Source organism: Bufo bufo, chromosome 7, assembly GCF_905171765.1.
Source record: "Bufo bufo chromosome 7, aBufBuf1.1, whole genome shotgun sequence".
NCBI classification, from domain to species: domain Eukaryota; kingdom Metazoa; phylum Chordata; class Amphibia; order Anura; family Bufonidae; genus Bufo; species Bufo bufo.
In genome coordinates this window covers 144,425,561-144,447,000 of record NC_053395.1, presented here as the reverse complement: position 1 = coordinate 144,447,000, position 21,440 = coordinate 144,425,561, and the positions used below count along the sequence as shown (strand labels likewise).

Below are 21,440 nucleotides of genomic sequence, written 5' to 3'. Positions count from 1 at the left end.
GGATACGGTTCTGACGGTTGCGCTACCCCCTTCCTTGAGCGAAATGTTGCACTTCCACTGGAGGTTGTTTCTTTAATCACATTGACATCTCCATGCTTACTGTTATTTTACCCTTTCGTTAGTGATCGCTAATGGGTGGATGACTAAGCATCTTGAGATGCTGCACCTCCACTGTGCCAGTGCTCTAGATGCTCTAGCTTCTTTTGGTGCCCTGGACTCTTCATCTGGTAACTTTAACTTCCTGGCGAGCGTTCACAAGTTTTTTTGCTAGGTGATTCCTAGGCATTGCCAGTGCTGCTCCGGCCCGCCGGGTCTCGCAGGCAGTAGTGCATTAAGCATTCTCGAGAGTGTTACTCTATGGGCGTGGACTTTTTTCCCTCCCCGTGGGCTGCTTTAGGACATCCCACGGTCCTGTGTCCCCCAATGATACCAGCGAGAAAACGAGATTTTTGTGAAACGCTTGAATATCCTTTTCCAGAGGATTTGACGAACAAAATGGTCGGCTCCACCTATAGTGGACCCGCCAGTTTCGCGCTTGGCTAAACATACTACCGTGCCAATGGCGGATGGGGCTTCTTTTTCTGATATCAAAGATAAGAAGCTGGAAACGTTTGCAAAATCTGTCTTTGAAGCAGTGGGCACAGAGCCGCAGCCGGTGTTTGCCTCTACATGGGTGAGCAAGGATATGGGAGAGTGGACAAGGAATTTACATCAGGGCCTCGACTCGGGAGTCCCCTCGGGGGAACTTGCAGATGTGGCCCTTCAGCTCTCGCATGCCAGTGCATATATTTGTGAAGCATCTTTGGACGCGGCCAGGTTTATGGCTCGCTCGTCAGCCCTGTTGGTGGCTATTTGCCGTATTCTATGGCTCTCATGCTGGGCGGCAAATAATGCTTCAAAAGTGGACCCTGACGGCCCTTCCCTTTACTGGCGTAGGATTTTTGGTAAACGCCTGGATGAGATCATTTCAGACGCTACAGGTGGTAAGAGCACCCATTTACCACAGAACAGAGGGCGGTCAAAAAAGCGGATTCCGGCCCCAAGGGAGCGTCCGATAAGTCGGCCGCAGGCCAGAAGCGCAAGCCTTCCTGGCATTTCCGTCAACAGTGCTCCAAGTCCTTTAACCCTAATAGCTCCGCTGCATGAGTGGCAGCTCCCGGGCGCCCTCTGTTCAGGTGGGTGGCCGGCTTCATGTGTTTCGGCATGTTTGGCTGGCTCACGTATCAGATGTGTGGGTGATGGAGATTATTACAGAGGGCTACAAGCTGGACTTCAAGTCCTCCCCTCCGTCCCGTTTTTTTCGGTCGTCTCCTCTGGCCTCTCTCGCAGCTGCAGATCCTTTTTTTTTTTTTTCCTGGCAATTCACACGCTGCTGAAGCAAGGTTTGATTGTTCCGGTTCCTGCGCAAGACCGTTTTCAGGGGTTTTACTACAATCTCTGTGTGGTTCCCAAAAAAAAGGGGACAGTCCTTCCCGTTATGGTCCTCAAGGCGCGCAACCGTTTCCTTCGCATCCGCAGATTCTGGATGGAGTAAACTGAGGTTGGTCATTGCGTCCATGGAACTGGGGGAGTACCTGTCCTCGATGGGCATCAAGGACTCTTATCTTGACGTGCCTATATGCGTCAGTCATCAGAGGTTTCTCCAGTTCGCAGTGGGTCCATTTTTACTTTTTTTGTGGCCCTCCTGTTGGGTCTGGCCACGGTTCCCAGGGTCTTTACGAAGGTTCTGGTGGCAGTCATGGCCTTGCTCCATGCTGGGGGGTTCATGGCGATCCCGTACTTAGACGATTTCATGGTGAAGGGTCCGTTGTTCCAGGGACGGCGGACAGCTTGAACATTGTTCTAGACACCCTGGAGCACTTAAGATAGATCCTGAACAGGTAGAAGTCTTGTCTTCGCAGCGGTTGACTTATCTGGGCATGGTACTGGACACTTGACAGGCCAAGGTGTTCTTGCCTCCAGAAAAACTATCCGCTCTTCGTCTGCGCTGATTCTCAGCTGGGCAGAGAAACATTTTCCGGCACTGTCGGCAGTTCACATACAACTGGATCGCAGACTTCCTCAGTCGGGAGCATCTTGATCCCGGCGAGTGGGCTCTTCACCTGCAGGTCTTTCGGCCATCTGCAAGAGGTGGGGTCAGCCGGATATGGATCTCATGGCCTCACGCTTTAACAACAAGGTCGAGGACTTTGTTGCGCAGTCCAGGGACCCCATGGCCCTGGCATGTGTCGCGCTGGTGATCCCGTGGAGACTGTTCACGTTTCCTTACGTGTTCCCGCCTCTTCCTCTCATTCCGTCCCTAGTCGCCCTTCTCGCTGACTAACCTTGGCGTCTTCCGCTCCGGGAGGACCTGCTGTCGCAAAGGCTGATCTTCCACTTAAATTTAGGGTTGCTACATTGAACGGCATGGCTGCCTTACTGAAAGCTTGTGGGTTTTTGGATGCGGTGGCCCAGACCATGATTCGGGCCAGGAAGCCGGCGTCTTCCAGAATCTACCACCGGACCTGGAAGTCCTACTTTAGTTGGTGCGAGTGGAGACAGCTGTCTCCCGTTCTTTTTTCTTTGCCACGACTTTTGGCTTTCCAGCAGTCTGGCATGGACTTGGGGCTGGCTCTCAGCTCCCTCAAAGGGCAAGTGTCGGCTCTCTCCATTATTTTTTATATTTTTTTTAGGCGAAATTTAGCTTCACTTTCGGCGCCCTCTTTCTGTCCTCCATCGGATCCTTGGGATCTTAATCTAGTGCTCAACGCTCTCCAATCTTCTCTGCTTTGAGCCTTTGCAGCAGGTGTTGCTGTGCTTCCTGTCTTATAAGGTGGCTTTTTTTGGTTGCAATTACTTCTGTCCGTAGAGTGTCGGAACTCGCGGCTCTGTCATGTCGGTCGCCCTTCCTATCTGTCCCAGACGGCATCTTTCAGGCGGACGGATTCCCTGTTCGTGTTTCCAGAGGGGCCGAGACTAGGGCTGGCAGCGTCAAAGACTTCCATTTCCGGATGGGTTCGTTTGGCTATTGTGCAAGCGTACAACATTACGGATCGAGTCTCTGCACTTCCAGGTGACTGCTCATTCGGCTCGGGCAGTGGGGGCCTCTTGGGCGGTGCATCATGGGGCTTCAGCCCTTCAGGTGTGCAAGGCGGCGACCTGGTTGTCTTTGCATACTTTTTCCAAGTTTTACAGAGTGCACACCTTTGCATCTTCTGACGCTTCTTTGGGGCGTACAGTTTTGCAGACAGCGGTTCTCTGATTGACAGGGGGGTTGAAGTTAAGCCCACCCTCAGGGACTGCTCTGGAATGTCCCAGGGTCAAGACCTGTGTCCCCCAATAAAACAGATGAGCACTCAATTTTTGTACTCACCGTAAAATCTGTTTCTCTTCCGTTCAATGTTTATGGGCCTTTTCGGGCCTTTGTGGTTCTGGGTTTGCACATAATGTGATTTTCTTATGTCTGGCTTCTCCTACTGCTTTTGCACTAAACTGATTAGCTTGGTCCCTGCATGAAGGGATATAGCTGAAGAGGGAGGAGCTTCCACTTTGTGTGTTTAGTGTCCGCCTCCTAGCAGCAACAGCTATACCCATGGTCAAGGCCTGTGTCCCCCAATGAACGGAAGAGAAACAGATTTTACGGTGAGTACAAAAATCTAGTTTTCTAGCTGTGTGAATAGTACTTTCACTTTGTGCTGGTCATCTGTAAATTACTAAAGGGTCATAAGCACTTATTTAAGCCAAATTCTTATCAGTAAGATAAGAACTGAGCTATAATGAGTGTTTGTAAGATCACAGATAAGAAGCCTGTTAGCTCCCTGATGGAGCAGAGAGAAAAATCTGAGCCAGCTACTAAATAAACTCAAAGCTGTGCAGGGAAAACGGCTCACTATTTTTAATAAAGACCAACTGAAAAAAAAGATTTTTAGTTGAAAATGAGTACAATGCAATAATTTAAAAAAATTGCCGCCAAAGGTGTACATAGCCTTTTAAGCTGGCCATACACATACAATAGCTAATGGCTGTCTACACCAATCTGCCTATTTCCACCAAGCACTCAAGTTTTTTGCAGTGGAGGGAAAATCATTAAAATCTGACATTTCTAATCCTCGTTTCCCTAGACATCTATTACTTAGACTGTTCAAAGGGTGCCTGGCACCTCAGATTGTGACAAGATCATGTATGTGGACAGCTTTAGGCACAGCACTAATTTAGTTTGCATACTATCATCTTCATCAATTCAGTCTATCAAATAATGCAGTGGTTCGACAAGGGCACTCTGCAGTGAATAGATTAAAGCAGAACACAGCAAGACTAGTTATCAAATACCGACTGCTTGGCTCAGAGAAAGTCTGTTGGTTCCATGGCCTGAATTAGTCATGAAGGTTTTTACAGTGACATATATGCCAGTTTTTTGGGGATATTGCAGTGTTCTGTTGTGTTACTTCTATAGGAGACATTGCGGAAGCTCCTGGTCCAGTCTCCCTCAGTGTTTGCCAATGATCTTCACAATCTTAATGAAAAACATGAGGCGTTCTTCTATAAGTGGATGCTGCAGCTTCAGTAAGTGGGGAAAAAACTATTTTAAAGTTACCCTCTGTCCAAACCTAAATTTTGACTATACATGACACATGCATAGTCACCATACCTGGTGCCTTCTGTTACTCACATGCTACCTCTGCTCTGGTCCCCCGTTGGTTTGCTTTTTAAGATGCCCACCACCCTGTCGGACTTCTGCATGCAGATTGCTGTATGAAAGTCTAAGGTATTCCCTGCACTGCCCTTGGATAGACAAGCACTATTAATGTGAGTCTAGAATGGAGGAATAATGGGAGAAATGGAGTGCAGCAGATACGTTGACTATATGTGACATGTATAGTCACATTTTAGGTTTGGATTGATTTAAAGGGGTTGTCTCGCCTCAGACATTGGTGTAGTATCACTAGGATCAATGTCCGATAGGTGCTGGTCCCACCACTGAGAACCACTCCTATCTCCAGAATGGGACCCATGCAGGTAATGGTGTTCCAAAAATAGCCGAGCACTGGTTTGGCTACACCCAGCAGTCCTGTAGAGGTGAATGGAGCGGCACACACCCTGTGTGCTCTCGGTTTATTTTTTATGGGACTTGTGAAAATAGCTGAGTGCGCTAGCTTGGCTGCTTTTGGAACTCCTATATAAATGAATGAAGAACATGCGTGGTGTGCTCTCCTTCACTATTGGCGGTCCGTTCTGTAGATAGGTGTACCAATGTCTGAGATGATAAAACCCCTTTAACTAATGTCTCACTCACTGTTTTGTGCTTCTTTTTCTTACTGTTTTTCAGCTTGGGCTTTAACATTGTCCTTTTTGGTCTGGGCTCCAAACGGAACCTCATCGAACAGTTCCGGACTACGTTACTGCAAGACTCTCTTCACATTGTTGTCAATGGGTTTTTCCCAAGCATCACAATCAAATCTGTAAGTAGCTTTCTTTGTATTGTTCATCCCAGGACTTTGAGCTGCTTACTCTTCATTTATCAAGGTTTTATCAAAGAAGGGATTCATAGATGAATGCAGCAGCATCTACTACCAGAATTAAGCTACAGCAGGAGGGCGAGTAGTTTTTGCCTTGGCAACCTACAGATAGTCTCTTGTGCAAAGGAGTTTTGCAGAAGAAGCTTTTGGAGATTTACAGTAACTTAGACAACTGAATTGCCAGTTCTCCTGTGGTCAGTGTTACACTTACTGCGGGCGATGTCACTGGAGGTACCCTTTCATTACAATCAAGGATACAGAAAAGTAATTAAAGGGGTATGTAAAAAAATTAAAAAAATCAGATCTTATAGCACATGAGAATCTCTAATAATGCTAGAACCATCCCTGTACCTCACATGGATCCAGAGTCTTTCTTGCCCAGGGGATGTGGCCTTTCTCAGAGTGCGCGGCCTTTCTGCTCTCTTTGTAACTGTCACAGCTTCTATCAAGATAGGGCAAGTCGCAGTTGAATGATGGAACTGAGCATGTGCATCCACCTCCGCGATGTTGCTGAGGTGGACAGAGAAGGAAAATAACAAACAGCAGGTGGTGCTATGCATATACATTTTATAGAATAACTCCTTGGCTACATTAAATTTTTAATTACATCCAATGACAAAAATATTCAGGGTTGGAAAAATGTACAATATTTTTCTTTGGACAACTGCTTTTACCCTTTCAGGACCCTGCCATATTCCTCCTTAAGGACCAGGCCGTTTTTTGGAAATTTGACGTGTCATTTTATGTGGTAATATCTTTGGAACGCTTTTACTCATCCAAGCCATTCTGAGATTTTTTTTCTCGTGACACATTGTACTTCATGTTCGTGGTCAATTTCAGTCAATATTTTTCCTATTTATTTTTTATCCCAAATTTACCAGAAAGTTGGAAAAATTCGCAACTTTCCAAATTTCAATTTCTATGCTTTTAAAAAGATAGTGATACCTCATATAATACTTGTTACTTTACATTTCCCATATGTCTACTTTGTTTGGATCATTTAGTGAATGCCTGTTTATTTTTTGGGGATTTTAGAAGTCTTAGAGGTTTAGAAGCAAATCTAGAAATTTTAGAGAAAATTTCCAAAACCCACTTTTTTAACCCCTTAGGGACTTAAGGACTCGGCAAACATGGCGTACCGGTACGTCCTAAGGACCCAGGATGTACCGGTACGTCCTAACTTTAAAACGGCATTGCGGTGCGGCGGGGGTTAATCGCAACAGGATGTTCGCTGAAATCATTCAGCGGGCATCCTGTCACAACGCCGGGGGGGGGGGGGGGGGGGTCATGTGACCCCCCCTGCATCGGCGATCGTCCCAAACCGCAGGTCAATTCAGACCTGCGGTTTTACCTTATCCGGCGGGCGGCGGTGCCATCAGGTCCCCATGCGGCTGTAGGGGGGACCTGATGGCATGGAAGGCAGCGCGATGCCTTCCTGAGGCATCGCCGCTCCCCTCCTGTGACGTGCCTGTGAGATCCAGCCCCCTGGATCTCACAGGCCGCCAATGCATTCCAATACAGAAGTATTGGAATGCATTGTAAAGGGGATTAGACCTCCAAAAGCTCAAAAAAATAAAGTGAAAAAATTAAAGTTTTCCCCTCAAAAAAATTAAAGTTTCAAGTAAAAATGAACAAAAACGTCATTTTCCCCAAATAAAGTAAAAAAAAAAATTGGAAAAAAGTAGGGGAAAAAAAAGTATACATATTGGGTATCCGTATCGACCGACTCTATAAACATATCACATGACTTAACCCCTCAGATGAACACCATAAAAAATAAAAACTGTGCTAAATAAACAATTTTTTTGTCACCTTACATCACAAAAAGTACAACAGCAAGCGATCAAAAAGGCGTTTGCCCACCAAAATAATGCCAATCTAACCGTCACCTCATCCCGCAAAAAATGAGCCCCTACCTGAGACAATCGCCCAAAAAATAAAAAAACTATGGCTCAGAATATGGAGGCACTAAAAACATCTTTTTTTTTTGTTTTAAAAAAGCTGTTATTGTGTAAAACTTGCATAAATAAAAAAAAAGTGTACATATTAGGTATCGCCGTGTCCGTATCGACCGGCTCTATACAAATATCACATGACCTAACCCCTGAGATGAACACCGTAAAAAATAAAAACTGTGCTAAATAAACCATTTTTTGTCACCTTACATCACAAAAAGTGTAATAGCAAGCGATCAAAAAGTCACACGCACCCCAAAATAGTGGCAATAAAACCGTCATCTCATCCCGCAAAAATCATACCCTACCCAAGGTAATCGCCCAAAAACTGAAAAAATTTATGTCTCTCAGACTATGGAAACACTAAAACATGATTATTTTTTTTTTGCTTCAAAAATGAAATCATTGTGTAAAACTTACATAAATAAAAAAAAAAGTATACATATTAGGTATCGCAGCGTCCGTGACAACCTGGTCTATAAAAAAATCACATGATCTAACCTGTCAGACGAATGTTGTAAATAACAAAAAATAAAAACTGTGCCAAAACTGCTATTTCTTGTTACCTTGCCTCACAAAAAGTGTAATATAGAGCAACCAAAAATCATATGTACCCTAAACTAGTACCAGCAATACTGCCACCCTATTCCGTAGTTTCTAAAATGGGGTCACTTTTTGGGAGTTTCTACTCTAGGGGTGCATCAGGGGGGCTTCAAATGGGACATGGTGTAAAAAAAAAAACAGTCCAGCAAAACCTGCCTTCCAAAAACCATATGGCATTCCTTTCCTTCTGTGCCCTGCCGTGTGCCCGTACAGCGGTTTACGACCACATATAAGGTGTTTCTGTAAACTACAGAATCAGGGCCATAACTATTGTTTGGTTTGGCTGTTAACCCTTGCTTTGTAACTGGAAAAAAATTATTAAAATGGAAAATCTGCCAAAAAAGTGCAATTTTGAAATTGTATCTCTATTTTCCATTAATTCTTGTGGAACACCTAAAGGGTTAACAAAGTTTGTAAAATCAGTTTTGAATACCTTGAGGGGTGTAGTTTATAGAATGGGGTCATTTTTGGGAGGTTTCTATTATGTCAGCCTCGCAAAGTGACTTCAGACCTGAACTGGTCCCTAAAAATTGGGTTTTTGAAAATTTCTGAAAAATTTCAAGATTTGCTTCTAAACTTCTAAGCCTTGTAACCTCCCCAAAAAATAAAATATCATTCCCAAAATGATCCAAACATGAAGTAGACATATGGGGAATGTAAAGTAATAACTATTTTTGGAGGTATTACTATATATTATAGAAGTAGAGAAATTGAAACTTTGAAATTTGCAATTTTTTACACATTTTTTGTAAATTTGGTATTTTTTTTTTATAAATGATTATTATTATTTTTTTTTTACTTCATTTTACCAGTGTCATGAAGTACAATATGTGACAAAAAAACTGTCTCAGAATGGCCTGGATAAGTCAAAGCGTTTTAAAGTTGGCAAAAAATGGCCAAGTCCTTAAGGTGAAATAGGGCTGAGTTCTTAAGGGGTTAAGGACTAGTTCAGTTATGAAGTCACTGTTGGGCTTGCATAATAGAAACCACCCATAAATGCCCCCATTTTAGAAACTACACCCCTTAAGGTATTCAAAACGGGTTTTACAAACTTTTTTAGCGCTTTAGGTGTTCCACAAGAATTAAAGGGGTTGTCCGAGTTATTTTTTTATTCTTTCTATGTTTCTAACTAGGCAAATATAACCGCTTTCCAATTAACTCACTATCTCCAGTGGCTAGTTTATCAGATTTCAGAGGGTTACATGACCTGTGATGTCAGCTTCTCTCCCTGCTCTGATAATGTTCGTGCACAAGCCTGAGAAACCTGTACACCAGACGTCACTGTGCTGGCCACGCCCCCCTGCACTGCTGGCTGCTGCTTTTTGCTCTCTCCCAGGATTCTTAACCCCTTCAGCTGCACAGACTCAGGGCTGAAGTGTTTACGGTGTAGCTGCAGGCAGTGAGGAGACAAATGCTGGGCACAGGAGCTGAAAGAGAAGTTCTGCAGAGCATTGCAGGTAGGGGGAAGATCCTGTGTGTATTAGCAGTGTCATTATACAGCTAGGAATTGTAATTCTACACATACAACATGCTGCTGAGTCTCCCAGCAGGCAGACATGTCACGTCACTCGGGGCAGCACTTGTATTCACTCCCTTAGCAGTGTCATTATACAGCTGGGACTTGTAGTCCTACACATACAACATGCTGCAGAGTCTCCCAGCAGGCAGACATGTCACTCAGGGCAGCACTTGTATTCACTCCCTTAGCGGAGCAGGGGGAGGGCCAGAGATTGTTTTTATTGCAAGCAAACAAAGGGCCAGGCCCAGAAGAGAACCAGGCAAATGAGGAAATAGATATTTTTTTGCCTAAAACTTGCTTAGCTTAGTTATATATTGCTGACCATCAGATTTACAGTGCTATCTTTTTTTTTTTTTTCCCATAACTCTGACAACCCCTTTAAAGAAAAATGTAGATGATATTTCAGAATTTCATATTTTGGGCAGATTTTCCATTATAATCCAATTTTTTTTTCCCAGTAACAAAGCAAGTGTTAGCAGCCAAACAAAACTCAATATTTATTGCCCTGATTTTGTAGTTTACAGAAACACCCCATTTGTGATCGTAAACAACTGTATGGGTACACGGCAGGGCGCAGAAGGAAAGGAACGCCATATGGTTTTTGGAGGGCAGATTTCACCGGGATAATTTTAAGTTGCCATGTCACATTTGAAGACCCCCCTGATGCACCCCTAGAGTAGAAACTCCAAAAAAGTTACCCCATTTTGGAAACTACTTGATATAGTGGCAGGTTTGTTGTACTATTTTAGGGTACATATGATTTTTGGTTGCTCTGTATTACACTCTTTGTGAGGCAAGGTAACAAAAAATAGCTGTTTTGGCAAAGTTTTTATTTTTTGTTATTTACAATGTTCAATGTTAGATCATGTGCTATTTTTATAGAGCAGGATGTTACGGACACGACAATACCAAATATGATTTTTTGTTTGTTTGTTTCAGTAGTTCAAAATAAAGCATATTTGAAACTTAATATTTTTTTTTTACAGTCTCCATATTCTGAAAGCCTTTTTTTTTTTTTTTTGGGCGACTGTCTTAAGTGGGGTCTCATTTTTTTTTCGGGATGAGATGACAGTTTGGTACTATTTTAGGGGGCATATGCCTTTTTGATCATTTGTTGTTGCACTTTTTGTAAGGTGACAAAAAAATGGTTGTTTTAGCACAGTTTTTATTTTATTTTTTTCTACGGCGTTAAGGTGAGGGGGTGGGTCATGTGATATTTTTATAGAGCCGATCGTTACGGACGCGGCAATACCCAATATCTTTTATTTTTAAGGAAAAAATAATAAAATAAAAAAATTTAAAATAATTTTTTTATTATGAAAAACACTTCTTTTTTTAACTTTTTATTTTTGTCCCACTCTGGGACTTCAACTTCTGGGGTCTGATTCCCCTCTGCAATGCATTACAATACATCCTGTATTGCTTGTATGCTGAGAGCCTGCCTGTGAGACCCAGCATAAGGGGCTGGATCTCACAGGCTAGAAGGCAAGCCCTGATGCCTATGGAATGCATCGGGCTGCGTTCTCTACCGCGCGGGGATCCAATGGGGAAGCTGAGGGAACCCTTACCCTCTGTATGCTGCAATCAGCTTTGACTGCAGCATACAAGGGGTTAATACGCTGGCATCTGTGTTTTGACCGATGCCGGAGTATGCAGCAGGGCGCGGAGGTCAGTGACTGCCGGGTCTGTGCCGCTGATCGGGCGGGCGCAGCTCCTGCACCCGCCCGATCAGCCTGCGCCGTACATGTATTACTGTTATGGATCATTCACATGACTGTAGGCCGTCTGCTCCATTGACTTGAATGGGTCCGCATTCTGCAAGATACAGTGCAGAGTGGTGGCATGGATCGGAAGCCTATGGGAGCACCCGGAAGAACTTCCGTGGGCATTTTGGTCCATGTCCTATGTTTTGCTGTATATTGCGGATCACTGATTCACTCAAGTCAATGGGTCCGCGCTGTAATATGGGATTCACTTGGCCGGTGCCCGTGCATTGTGGACCGCAATTTGCGGTCTGCAGCACATGCACAGACTGCCTACGGTTGTGTGAATGGACCCTTATATTGTGTTTTCTATTATTACTCTTGGGGATGGCCAGATAGGGGATGAGTTTACAGATTGCAAACAAACCCTGTGTGTAGTCTGACCCTGCATGTTGCTGATGACTACACACAGGGGTATATTAGTAATCCATGGAGACACAGTGGAAGTACACAAAACAATAGTCACTTCATTTTTTATTTCAGCTGCATTAGAGCAAATAAAAAATAGTTTATAAATCTGCCCATATCCCTTAATGGTTCCTAATGAATGGTCACATTGTCAAACAGTAGCTGTTTGTGGGAAAGGTGGATGAAACTGGCATTACTCTTCCGACGAGTTGTTGCATAGGATGGAAATATTTAGTATTTATTCTATGTAGATTAACTATTCTTTGTGTTTCTATCCAGATCTTGAACTCCATCACAGAAGAGGCACTTGGTTACTCTGGAACTTTTCGTAGTCCATTGGATCAAATGAACTTTATAGCTCAGAAGTTCAAAGAGGGTAAATGAAGTGAGCCTTAATTTATGTGGCTTGAATGGGACACAGAACCGACCTAGAAAGGAGTGAAAATATAAACCCAAGATAAGCTTGACCATAGGTGGCCTCTTCAGAAGGCCTTCAGATGGATCAGGACTACATGTATTGTAGCTCCAGTGGTGCTTTTTCTTAACGGATGCATCTGGCTCATTTAACCCATATACATTTTATGCCGCTTTTTAGGCCACTGATAGCTGGATAAACCTAGATAACAGTATCACAAAGTGTCATTTCTACAGTCTGGCACAGGCCCCAATTGGGTGAAACTTTTTTTAAGTTTTGTTACCAGGTGACCCAAGCAGACTACCACAGGGGATTTGTACCTATGACACTGGCTGACCTTTTACATGTGCACTTGGCAGCTGAAGGCATCTGTGTTGGTCCTATGTTCATATGTGTCCACATTGCTGAGAAATGACGTTTTAACATATGCAAATGAGCCTTTAAGAACAAGTGGGTGTTGCCATTGTTCCTAGAGGCTCATTTGCATATATTAAAACTTCATTTTTCTCAGCAATGAGGACACGTATGAACATGGGACCAACACAGATGTCTTCAGCTGCCAAGAACACAGTGGCCAGACAGTTTCCTTTATTTAAATATAAGTGCATGTCCTCCATTTCTCAGAAGCTTAGAAGATTAGCGCTCCATACACAATATTGTGCAAAGTATACCAGATAACTGTACTGCATGTCTTGCTGTGAGGAGTGGTGACAGTGTTTTGAAAGGGTTTTCCAGGAGTATAATATTGAAGAACTATCCTCAGGGTAGGTCATCAATATCAGAATTGTGGTTTTTTTTCGACTCCCGGGACCACTGCCGATCAGCTGTATGAAGAGGCCTCCGCACACAATACCAAGACTGATGAATGTGATGTCTCCAGCGAAGGAAGAGACTGCAGTGCTCACCAAGTGCCACAGCCTCTTTAAAAAATTGATTGGTAGGGGTCCTGGGAGTTGGCCAGTTAGATATTGACCTATCCCGGGGATGGGTCATTGAAGGGAATCTGTCACCCTGGTTGTGGACTATTATTTACAGTAATACATGCATAGTAGTGCAGATAAGGAGTCGAGATCCCCCCGGGTTCCCCTGCTGTCAGTGCTCAGAACTGCACTGAAATACACAGTGCGGGCTGCAGTGCTGACTCGTGTGCGCATGCAGGGCAGTCATGACAACGTATTTCAACGCAGCGCTGACAGCGGAGCAACAGAGGGCAGTAAGAAAATAAAAAATAGGGACCTGTGCTCCATATCTGCAGTACTACTCATGTATTACTGTAGGTAATGGTACATCATCTGGGTGATGGATTCTCTTTAATATTGTACTCATGGAAAACCGATTAGAATTGTTTCTGCACCACCCAGAACTCATTGATATGGCACATGGAGTGTCTTGTTGATCACCTCCAGAGAGGGTCTTCTGTTTGTTCTGGTGTTTTTTTTTTGTTGTTTTTTTTTTACCCTGTGACTGTGTTAGAGTTGTTTGGTTGCAGTCAGATGGATGAGTCTCAAAGATCATTTTGTTTTCCAGCCTCAGTGTATATAGGGTATTTAATCTGCATTGCAGATGTGATTGCACAATCAGTACAAGAAGCAATTTATCCCCCTAATAGTTACCAACTTTTTTTTTTACAGCATTTGGAGTTACATAACCACGGCAGCTGCCTGTGTGATCAGTGGCATTTCCATAATGAGTGTTCATTTTGTACTTACAGTGAATTGATGCTTAAAGGGAACCTGTCACCGGTATTTTGTGTATAGAGCTGAGGACATGGGTTGCTAGATGGCCGCTAGCACATCCACAATACCCAGTCCCCATAGCTCTGTGTGCTTTTATTGTGTAAAAAACCCGATTTGATACATATGCAAATTAACCTGAGATGAGTCCTGTCCCCGACTCATCTCACATACAGGACTTATCTCAGGTTAATTTGCATATGTATTAAATAGTTTTTTTTACACAATAAAAGCACACAGACCTATGGGGACTGGGTATTGCGGATGTGCTAGCGGCGATCTAGCAACCCATGTCCTCAGCTCTATACCCAAAATCCCGGTGACAGGTTCCCTTTAATGAGCTGTTGGCCTGTGAGGCAGCTGTACTTCTGGCTTCAGTGTTGGAGCAATGCTATTACTCAAGTCATGCATGTTTAAATCCCTTCCGATATGTAGGTAAAACAGGAGTATTTATATTGTAATTATTTATTCTGCAATCCCTATTCACTAGGGAGTCCTTGGTTTGCTAAGCATGGCCTTAACCGGTTTAGCCAATTAAGTTCCCAGTCTGTCCCTGATCGGATACTTAAAGTGGCCCTGGAAAAAAAACTAAAAGTGACCCCATGTTGTTGCCGGGTCCAGGGCTCCAGATGGTGACCAAAATGGTAGAATTTACAAATGGCGACAAGACTTTTTAGTCTTTAGTCGGGCACAGGAGATGATAGTTCTCTGCCCCACCGCCGATGTTCTTCTCAGCAGCGCAGTGGAGAAGGAGTCTCTTCCTCCCCCCTGTGCTGCTGCCGCCGCCGCCAATAAGAGGAGAGACGGGAGGAGGAGGGGAATGGCTGTGGCCACTGTACCACCAATGAAGATAACTGACCTGGTAATACAAAAACAGAAGGCGGGTGCCGGAATCAAATAACCAGCATCCGACCTCTATGACAGGGAGATGTGATCCGTTGCAGTTAACCCCCCAGGTGCGGCACCTGAGGGGTTAACTTCAGCGGATCGCATCTCCCTGTCATAAAGGTCGGGTGCTGGCTATTTGATTCCGGCACCCGCCGCCTGTATTTGTATTAACAGGTCAGTTATCTTCATTGGTGGCGCAGCGCCATGAGTTCGAATCCCCCGCTCTCCAGGCTCCTTCTGCAGCGGGGATAACTAAAGGGTTAATACTGAGATCCCCGGAGCAACCCGCAGGGGGATAGTGTCCCCTGTACTCTCTGCAAGGACTGCAGCAGCGGCACCCAAAAAGCACCGGCAGGCTAAGCCTGCCTCTGCACCGGACGACCGGCAGCGTGACGGCCGCACAGAGATCGCGGCGTCTCTCTTGTGCTGGTACGGCCAGTACCTCTCTGCGGCGACCTTTTCATTGCTACGCCGCATACCGCCCCCTTTTCCATAAGATAGAGGGGGGAAGAATGGAAATAATCGGCAAACTTCGGCGTCGCAGGCCGTCACTTCCGGCCTATCTATATTTATATTTAAATCGCGCGAACGAAGCTAGCGGGGGGACGGAGCTTCGCTTCCCGCTCCTCTCTATTCCCGCCTTCCGGTCATTCTAGGAGACCAGCAATCTCTGCTGCAACTCCTTCCCTGAGGAGAGATCGTGCTCGTGCGCCTACTCCTGCTCCGGTCCCTGCTGTCTACTGTGCTTCCAGCCCTGAAGTCTTCGGTCTGGTAGGACTGCTAACCCCTTCCTAGTGCCAGCAGCCCCTAGCCTGGACGGCCATACCATTCTAGCCAACATGTCCGATCCCTCAGGGGCCTCTGGGCCCTGGTATCACACCTGCACCGCCTGTGATGCACCCTTCCCACGGGGGCAATCAGACCCGCATTGCTCTGCATGCCAGGTCCCAATACAGGGTCCGCCACTTGCTGTGCCGCCCCCTGTTCTCTTGGATCCTCCTGAATGGGCAAGATCCCTGTCCCAGGCCGTGGAAAGCCTCACTAATGTAGTGGGCCGCCTTGCGAATACACAGCCTGCCACGCAGCCTGATACACCCCCTGCCGTACCCTCCGGGTCCGCTACTTCGGCCGACCCGTCTGGGTCCCTCGCTCCTAGCGACGCCTCCAGGGCCCGGCACCCCCAGAAGCGGTCCAGGGCGGAGTGCGTGTCATCCTCGGATGCATCCCTGCCACCTCCAAGGGTACGGTCTCAGTCGGGCCCCTCCTCCTCACAGGACATGCCTTCAGAGGGAGAATTAGTGGATTCGGATTGGGATATGGACTCTGCTTTACCGTCCAAGCTGGCCTCTGCTGTGGGCCATCTCATTACCAACATTCGTGACACCTTTAAAATTCACGATGACCCTCCGAGCTCTGACAAGGCCGGTGTGTCCTTTTTCTGCCCCAAGCAGGCGTCCACAGTATTCCCTCTCCATGCCGACTTCTCGTCGGTAGTTTCTAAGGCCTGGTCTCGCCCTGATGCCCGTTTTACCCCCCTAAGAAGTTGGATATCTGTTATCCCTTCCCGGCGGATTGCATCTCCACTTGGGCGTCTTCGCCTAAGGTTGACCCTCCCGTGGCCCGCTTGTCCAAAAGCACGGTCTTACAAAGGTGGGGGGGGGAGGATGGGGTGGGAAGAGCACCCATCTTCCCCAGCCTAGGACCAAGAGCGCCATTCGAGGCCGTCCTGGTTTCTCTCGCTTTAGGTCCTCCCGCAGGGCCTCTGGTCCTCGATCCGCGTCCGGTCCGTCGTCTAACTCTTCCCAGGATAGGCGCAAAAAGCCCTTTTTTCGGACTCAACCCTCCTGGCGTAAGTCCCAGCCTGCTCGCCCTCCCACGGCCAAGCAGACCCCCGCCTGAGGGTGCGCCCCTAGTGGGGGTGGGGGGACTCCTCCTCCTGTTCAGGGACATCTGGCAGGCGCACGTCTCCGACGCCTGGGCTCTCGAAGTTGTATCTTCCGGATACAAAATCAAATTCGTGTCCTTCCCTCCGGTTCGCTTTTTTCTCTCCCGTGTCCCGAGGGACCCCCAGTGTGCGGCCGACTTCTCCGAAGCCATTTGCACCCTTCTGGAAAAAGGAGTGATCACTCCAGTTCCTCTAAGGGACCGATTTCAAGGGGTTCTACTCTAACCTTTTTGTGGTCCCCAAAAAAGAAGGTTCGGTAAGACCAATATTGGACCTCAAGCGGTTCAACTGTTTCCTCCGTCTTCGGCGGTTCAGGATGGGGTCCCTCAGATCCGTGGTGGCCTCTCTGGAAAGAGGGGAGTTTCTGTCGTCTATCGACATCCAGGACTCTTACCTCCACGTCCCGATCGCTCAGTGTCACCAGCGTTTCCTTCGCTTTGCGGTGGGGAACGACCTTTATCAATTTGTCGCCCTCCCCTTCGGCCTGGCGACGGCTCCTCGGGTGTTCACCAAGATCCTTGCCCCTGTCCAGGCCTTGCTCCGCTCCAGGGATGTTTTTCTACTTCCCTACTTGGACGATCTGCTCATCAAGGCGCCCTCCTGTTCCCAGACATCCACCAGCGTGAACCTCACGCTGCAAACCTTGGAGCAGTTCGGTTGGATTATCAACCTTCCCAAGTCCTCGCTTACCCCATCCAGACAACTTGTCTTCTGGGGATGTTACTGGATACAGAAGCGGCGGAGGTTCGGCTCCCACCGGAAAAGCGCCAGCTCCTCCTCGGACCCTGCTTCTCCACCGCCGTCCGTCCTTCCGGTCCAGCATGTGGGTATTGGGACAGATGGTGTCCTGTTTCAAAGCGATTCCCTTCGCGCAATATCACTCCCGCATCTTCCAGACGGCAATTCTGTCTGCTTGGGACAAGTCTCCGGAGAGTCTGGACCGGCCCTTCCCCCTTCCTTCCCATGCTCGGACTTCCCTCCTCTGGTCGTTACGGACCCCCCTCCAGGGAAAATCCTTTCTGCCGATGACCTGGTTGGTGGTTACCACCGATTCCAGTCTGCAGGGGTGTGGGGGTGTTTCCTCCCCGGTCCGTCCAGGGCACTTGGTCTCCATCGAAGTCCAAACTGCCGATAAACATTCTGGAACTGAGGGCGATTCTCCTATCGCTCCGGCATTGGACTCCACTACTTCGGGGTCATCCCGTTCGTGTCCAGTCGGACAACGCCACGGCTGTGGCGTATATAAATCATCAAGGGGCACTCGCAGTGCAGCGGCTATGCGGGAGGCATCTCGCATCCTCCATTGGGCGGAAACTCATGTTCCGGCCCTGTCGGCCATTTACATTCCGGGGGTGGACAACTGGGCGGCGGACTTTCTCAGTCGGACGACGATCAACCCGGGCGAGTGGTCTCTGCATCCCGACGTGTTCAAGTCCATTTGCCTCCTTGGGTTTGTCCGGATGTGGATCTCATGGCCTCCAGGTTCAACCACAAGCTCCCCACCTTTCTGTCCAGGTCCAAGGACCCGGGGGTGTACCGTGCCAACGCTCTCGTTCTTCCGTGGACAGAATTTTCCCTCCTGTACGTGTTTCCGCCCCTCCATCTTCTGCCACGGGTTCTCCGGAAAATCGCGTCAGAGGGCGTGCCTACGGTTCTCATAGCCCTGGATTGGCCTCACCGGCCTTGGTACGCCGACCTAATGCTGCTCCTGGGAGACATGCCTTGGCCGCTGCCTCTAAGATAAGACCTCCTCTCTCAAGGGCCGATCTTCCACCGGCATTTAGGGTCGCTACGTTTAACGGCATGGCTATTGAGACCGCAGTTTTAACGAGACAGGGTTTTTCGGCGGATTTGGTTCGTACCATGATCCGCGCACGAAAGCCGGCCTTGTCCAGGATTTATTACTGGACCTGGCGGTCTTACCTGGGTTTTTGCGAAACTCTGGACCTGGGTTTGGGTCTCAGCTCGTTAAAGGTTCAGGTCTCGGTGCTTTCCATCCTCTTCCAGCGTCCTCTGGCCCCTCTCGGGCCTGTCAAAACCTTTATCCAGGGAGTCGCTCATTCTGTTCCCCCGTTTCGCTCTCCCATTCCACCCTGGGACCTTAATGTTGTGCTGACAGCACTCCAGTCTACCCCCTTCGAGCCCTTGCGGAGGGTTTCTCTTCGCCTTTTGTCCTGCAAGGTCATTTTCCTTGTGGCCATCACGTCCCTTCGACGGGTGTCTGAATTTGCGGCACTTTCTTGCGCAGGATAAGGCGGTTCTCCGTCCGGTTCCTTCCTTCCGAAGGTGTTCTCCGCCTTTCACCTCAATGAGGACATCGTCCTCCCTTCCCTTTGTCCGTCTCCTTCTCATCCTCTAGAACGGGAGCTTCACCGGCTGGATGTTGTTAGGGCCATGAAGATTTACCTGGAAGTCACCGGACCCTTTCGGCGCACGGACTGTTTGTGGTTCCGGAAGGTCCGCGCAAGGGGTTGGCGGCGTCCAGGGTGTCTATTGCCCGCTTCATCAAGATGGCTATTGCCGAGGCTTACCGCGTCAAGGACAGGAGACGCCTTTTGGTGTTACGGCTCATTCTACCAGAGCGGTTGGTGCTTCTTGGGCTCAGAGGCATCGGGCTTCGGCTGAGCAACTGTGTAAGGCGGCCACCTGGTCTTCCTTGCACACCTTCACCAAGTTGTACAGGGTGAACACCTATGCATCGGCGGATGCTGCTTTGGGCCGCCTGGTCTTGCAGGTGCTGGTTTCTTGATACCTCCGGTGGTTTTCGCCTTGGGCTGTAGTCCCTCCCCTCTTAGACTGCTCTTGAACGTCCCAAGGTTTCCTGTGTTCCCCAAGGAGTTGGGCGAGAAAACAAGATTTTTGTATAACTTGCCAGTAAAATCTCTTTCTCGCTCTTCCTTTGGGGACACAGCATCCACCATTGTTCTGGTTTACCGTTACGGTTTAGTTGCCCCTGTCGGGTAGTTGACTTGTTTGGTTTTATATGGTTGGTCATTGCCTTTCTTTCACTACTTGGACACGCAACTGGTAGTCTCTCTCTCCAGGCTGAGGGTATATCTGCTGGAGGAGGGGCTTAACAGTTTTCACTTAGTGTCACGCCTCCTAGGGAGTTGAGCTATACCCAAGGTTTCCTGTGTCCCCCAAGGAAGAGCGAGAGAAAGAGATTTTACTGGTAAGTTATACAAAAATCTTGTTTTTATGGTGTCGAAAGCGAATCCAAATTTTGGTATCGAAACAACCCTACGCCAATCTGATCGGCGTAGGGTTGTCACGATACAAAATTTTTTAATTGGTTTCGATTTGGCGAGTAAAAATTTTATTTGGCTCCTACATTTTTCAGTTCAGGAGCCAATGGCTACTAGGTATTTTTTTTTTTTTTTTTAGTCTGGAGCACTGGGGTCCAAATTGTCAGACGGTACAACATGAGTAGGCAGGGCCAGCAATCCCATAGTGCAGCACAAAATACCGCCGCCCTCGCAGTATTCAACTATATCATCATCCGGAGGACGGCAATGCAGTTGAGTTCAGGAGGCCACTTGTGGCCACCGGCTAGGTGCATAAGTACCTGATGCTCCTACATTGATTAATGTACCTGGCTGGTGGCCATGAGGATGGTGGCCCCCTGGGCACCAGTCAACAAGCAAATTTCCCTGTAGGATCCATGGCCAGTCCAATCGTGTGCATGCCGTCTTTTTTTTTTTTTTTTTTTTCTTTTTTCCTTCTATAGAATTGCCTTATTCTTGTCCGCAAAACGGACAAGAATAGGGCATGTTCTATTTTTTTATTTTATTTTTTTGCAGGGCTGCGGAATGGACAAACCAATGTGGACAGCACACTGTGTGCTTTCCTAATCTTTTGCTGCTCCATTGAAATGAATGTGAAAAAAAATGCATACCAGATGCAGAAAAATTATACTGTCGTGTACATGGGGCCTAAAGAAAACATAGTAACAGGAGGTAATTTACTATCTAGCTATAGCCTGCAATATTATTACACTCCAGAAATACATCCAGACCCCTCTTGAACTCTTTTAGTGAATTCACCATCACCGCCTACCCTTAGAAAGCAATATGGATGCTTCGTGTGAGGGCTCAGTAATTTACCAAGTGGACTAATCAGTATGGCTTCGCTCATTATCATAGTGAAAGCCCCTTTAGGCCACATGCGTTCGTTGTATATTACATGCAGAGTTCCCTGTGGACTTCGGTGTGGTAAATCCCCAGCATAATACTGTAGCTTTCAGAATGTCATTTACACGTTGTGGAATATTTTCCTACATAACTTTACCTCCGATTACATGGGATAAAATGTCATTGCAGGAGGTTGGTTTTTACAGACACCAGCTTGTGACTAGTCAAAGGAGCGTCAAATGAGAATACGGCTCCAAATTTCCTGCATAGACATGGCTAGAAGATAGAATTCTTTCTTAATGCAAAAACCACAACCGGGAGCTCACTTACTGTTATATACTGCATTGAATATTACAATTGTGTGCAGTAAGCACGCTCTAGTGGTGGCTGGAGGCAGCCAACATCTTTTTATGTTTAAAGAGGTTCTCCAGCAGTATTACATTTCTATATATGGCTCACACCAGGTTTAAGAGAAATTGCCAGGAAAGGCCCGCTCAGCCAATTCCTGGTGGAGACTGGTTACTACTGCGGCCAGTGATTGGCTGAACAAGCCTCTCCAGGCATCTTTCTACATGTGAAACAGGAA

The 21,440-nt window shown here is 46.9% G+C and overlaps 1 protein-coding gene across 3 annotated transcripts in view; it reads left to right on the top strand.

Moving 5' to 3' along the window:
• Positions 1-21,440, top strand: part of LOC121007797 (origin recognition complex subunit 2-like) — a 148,294-nt gene that overhangs the window by 20,571 nt on the left and 106,283 nt on the right. For all 3 annotated transcript variants that reach the window (XM_040440011.1, XM_040440008.1, XM_040440009.1), the window contains exons 10-12: positions 4,433-4,542; positions 5,306-5,438; positions 12,023-12,119. In XM_040440011.1, the coding sequence (XP_040295945.1) occupies positions 4,433-4,542; positions 5,306-5,438; positions 12,023-12,119 (340 nt within the window). The remainder of the gene's footprint in view (positions 1-4,432; positions 4,543-5,305; positions 5,439-12,022; positions 12,120-21,440) is intronic.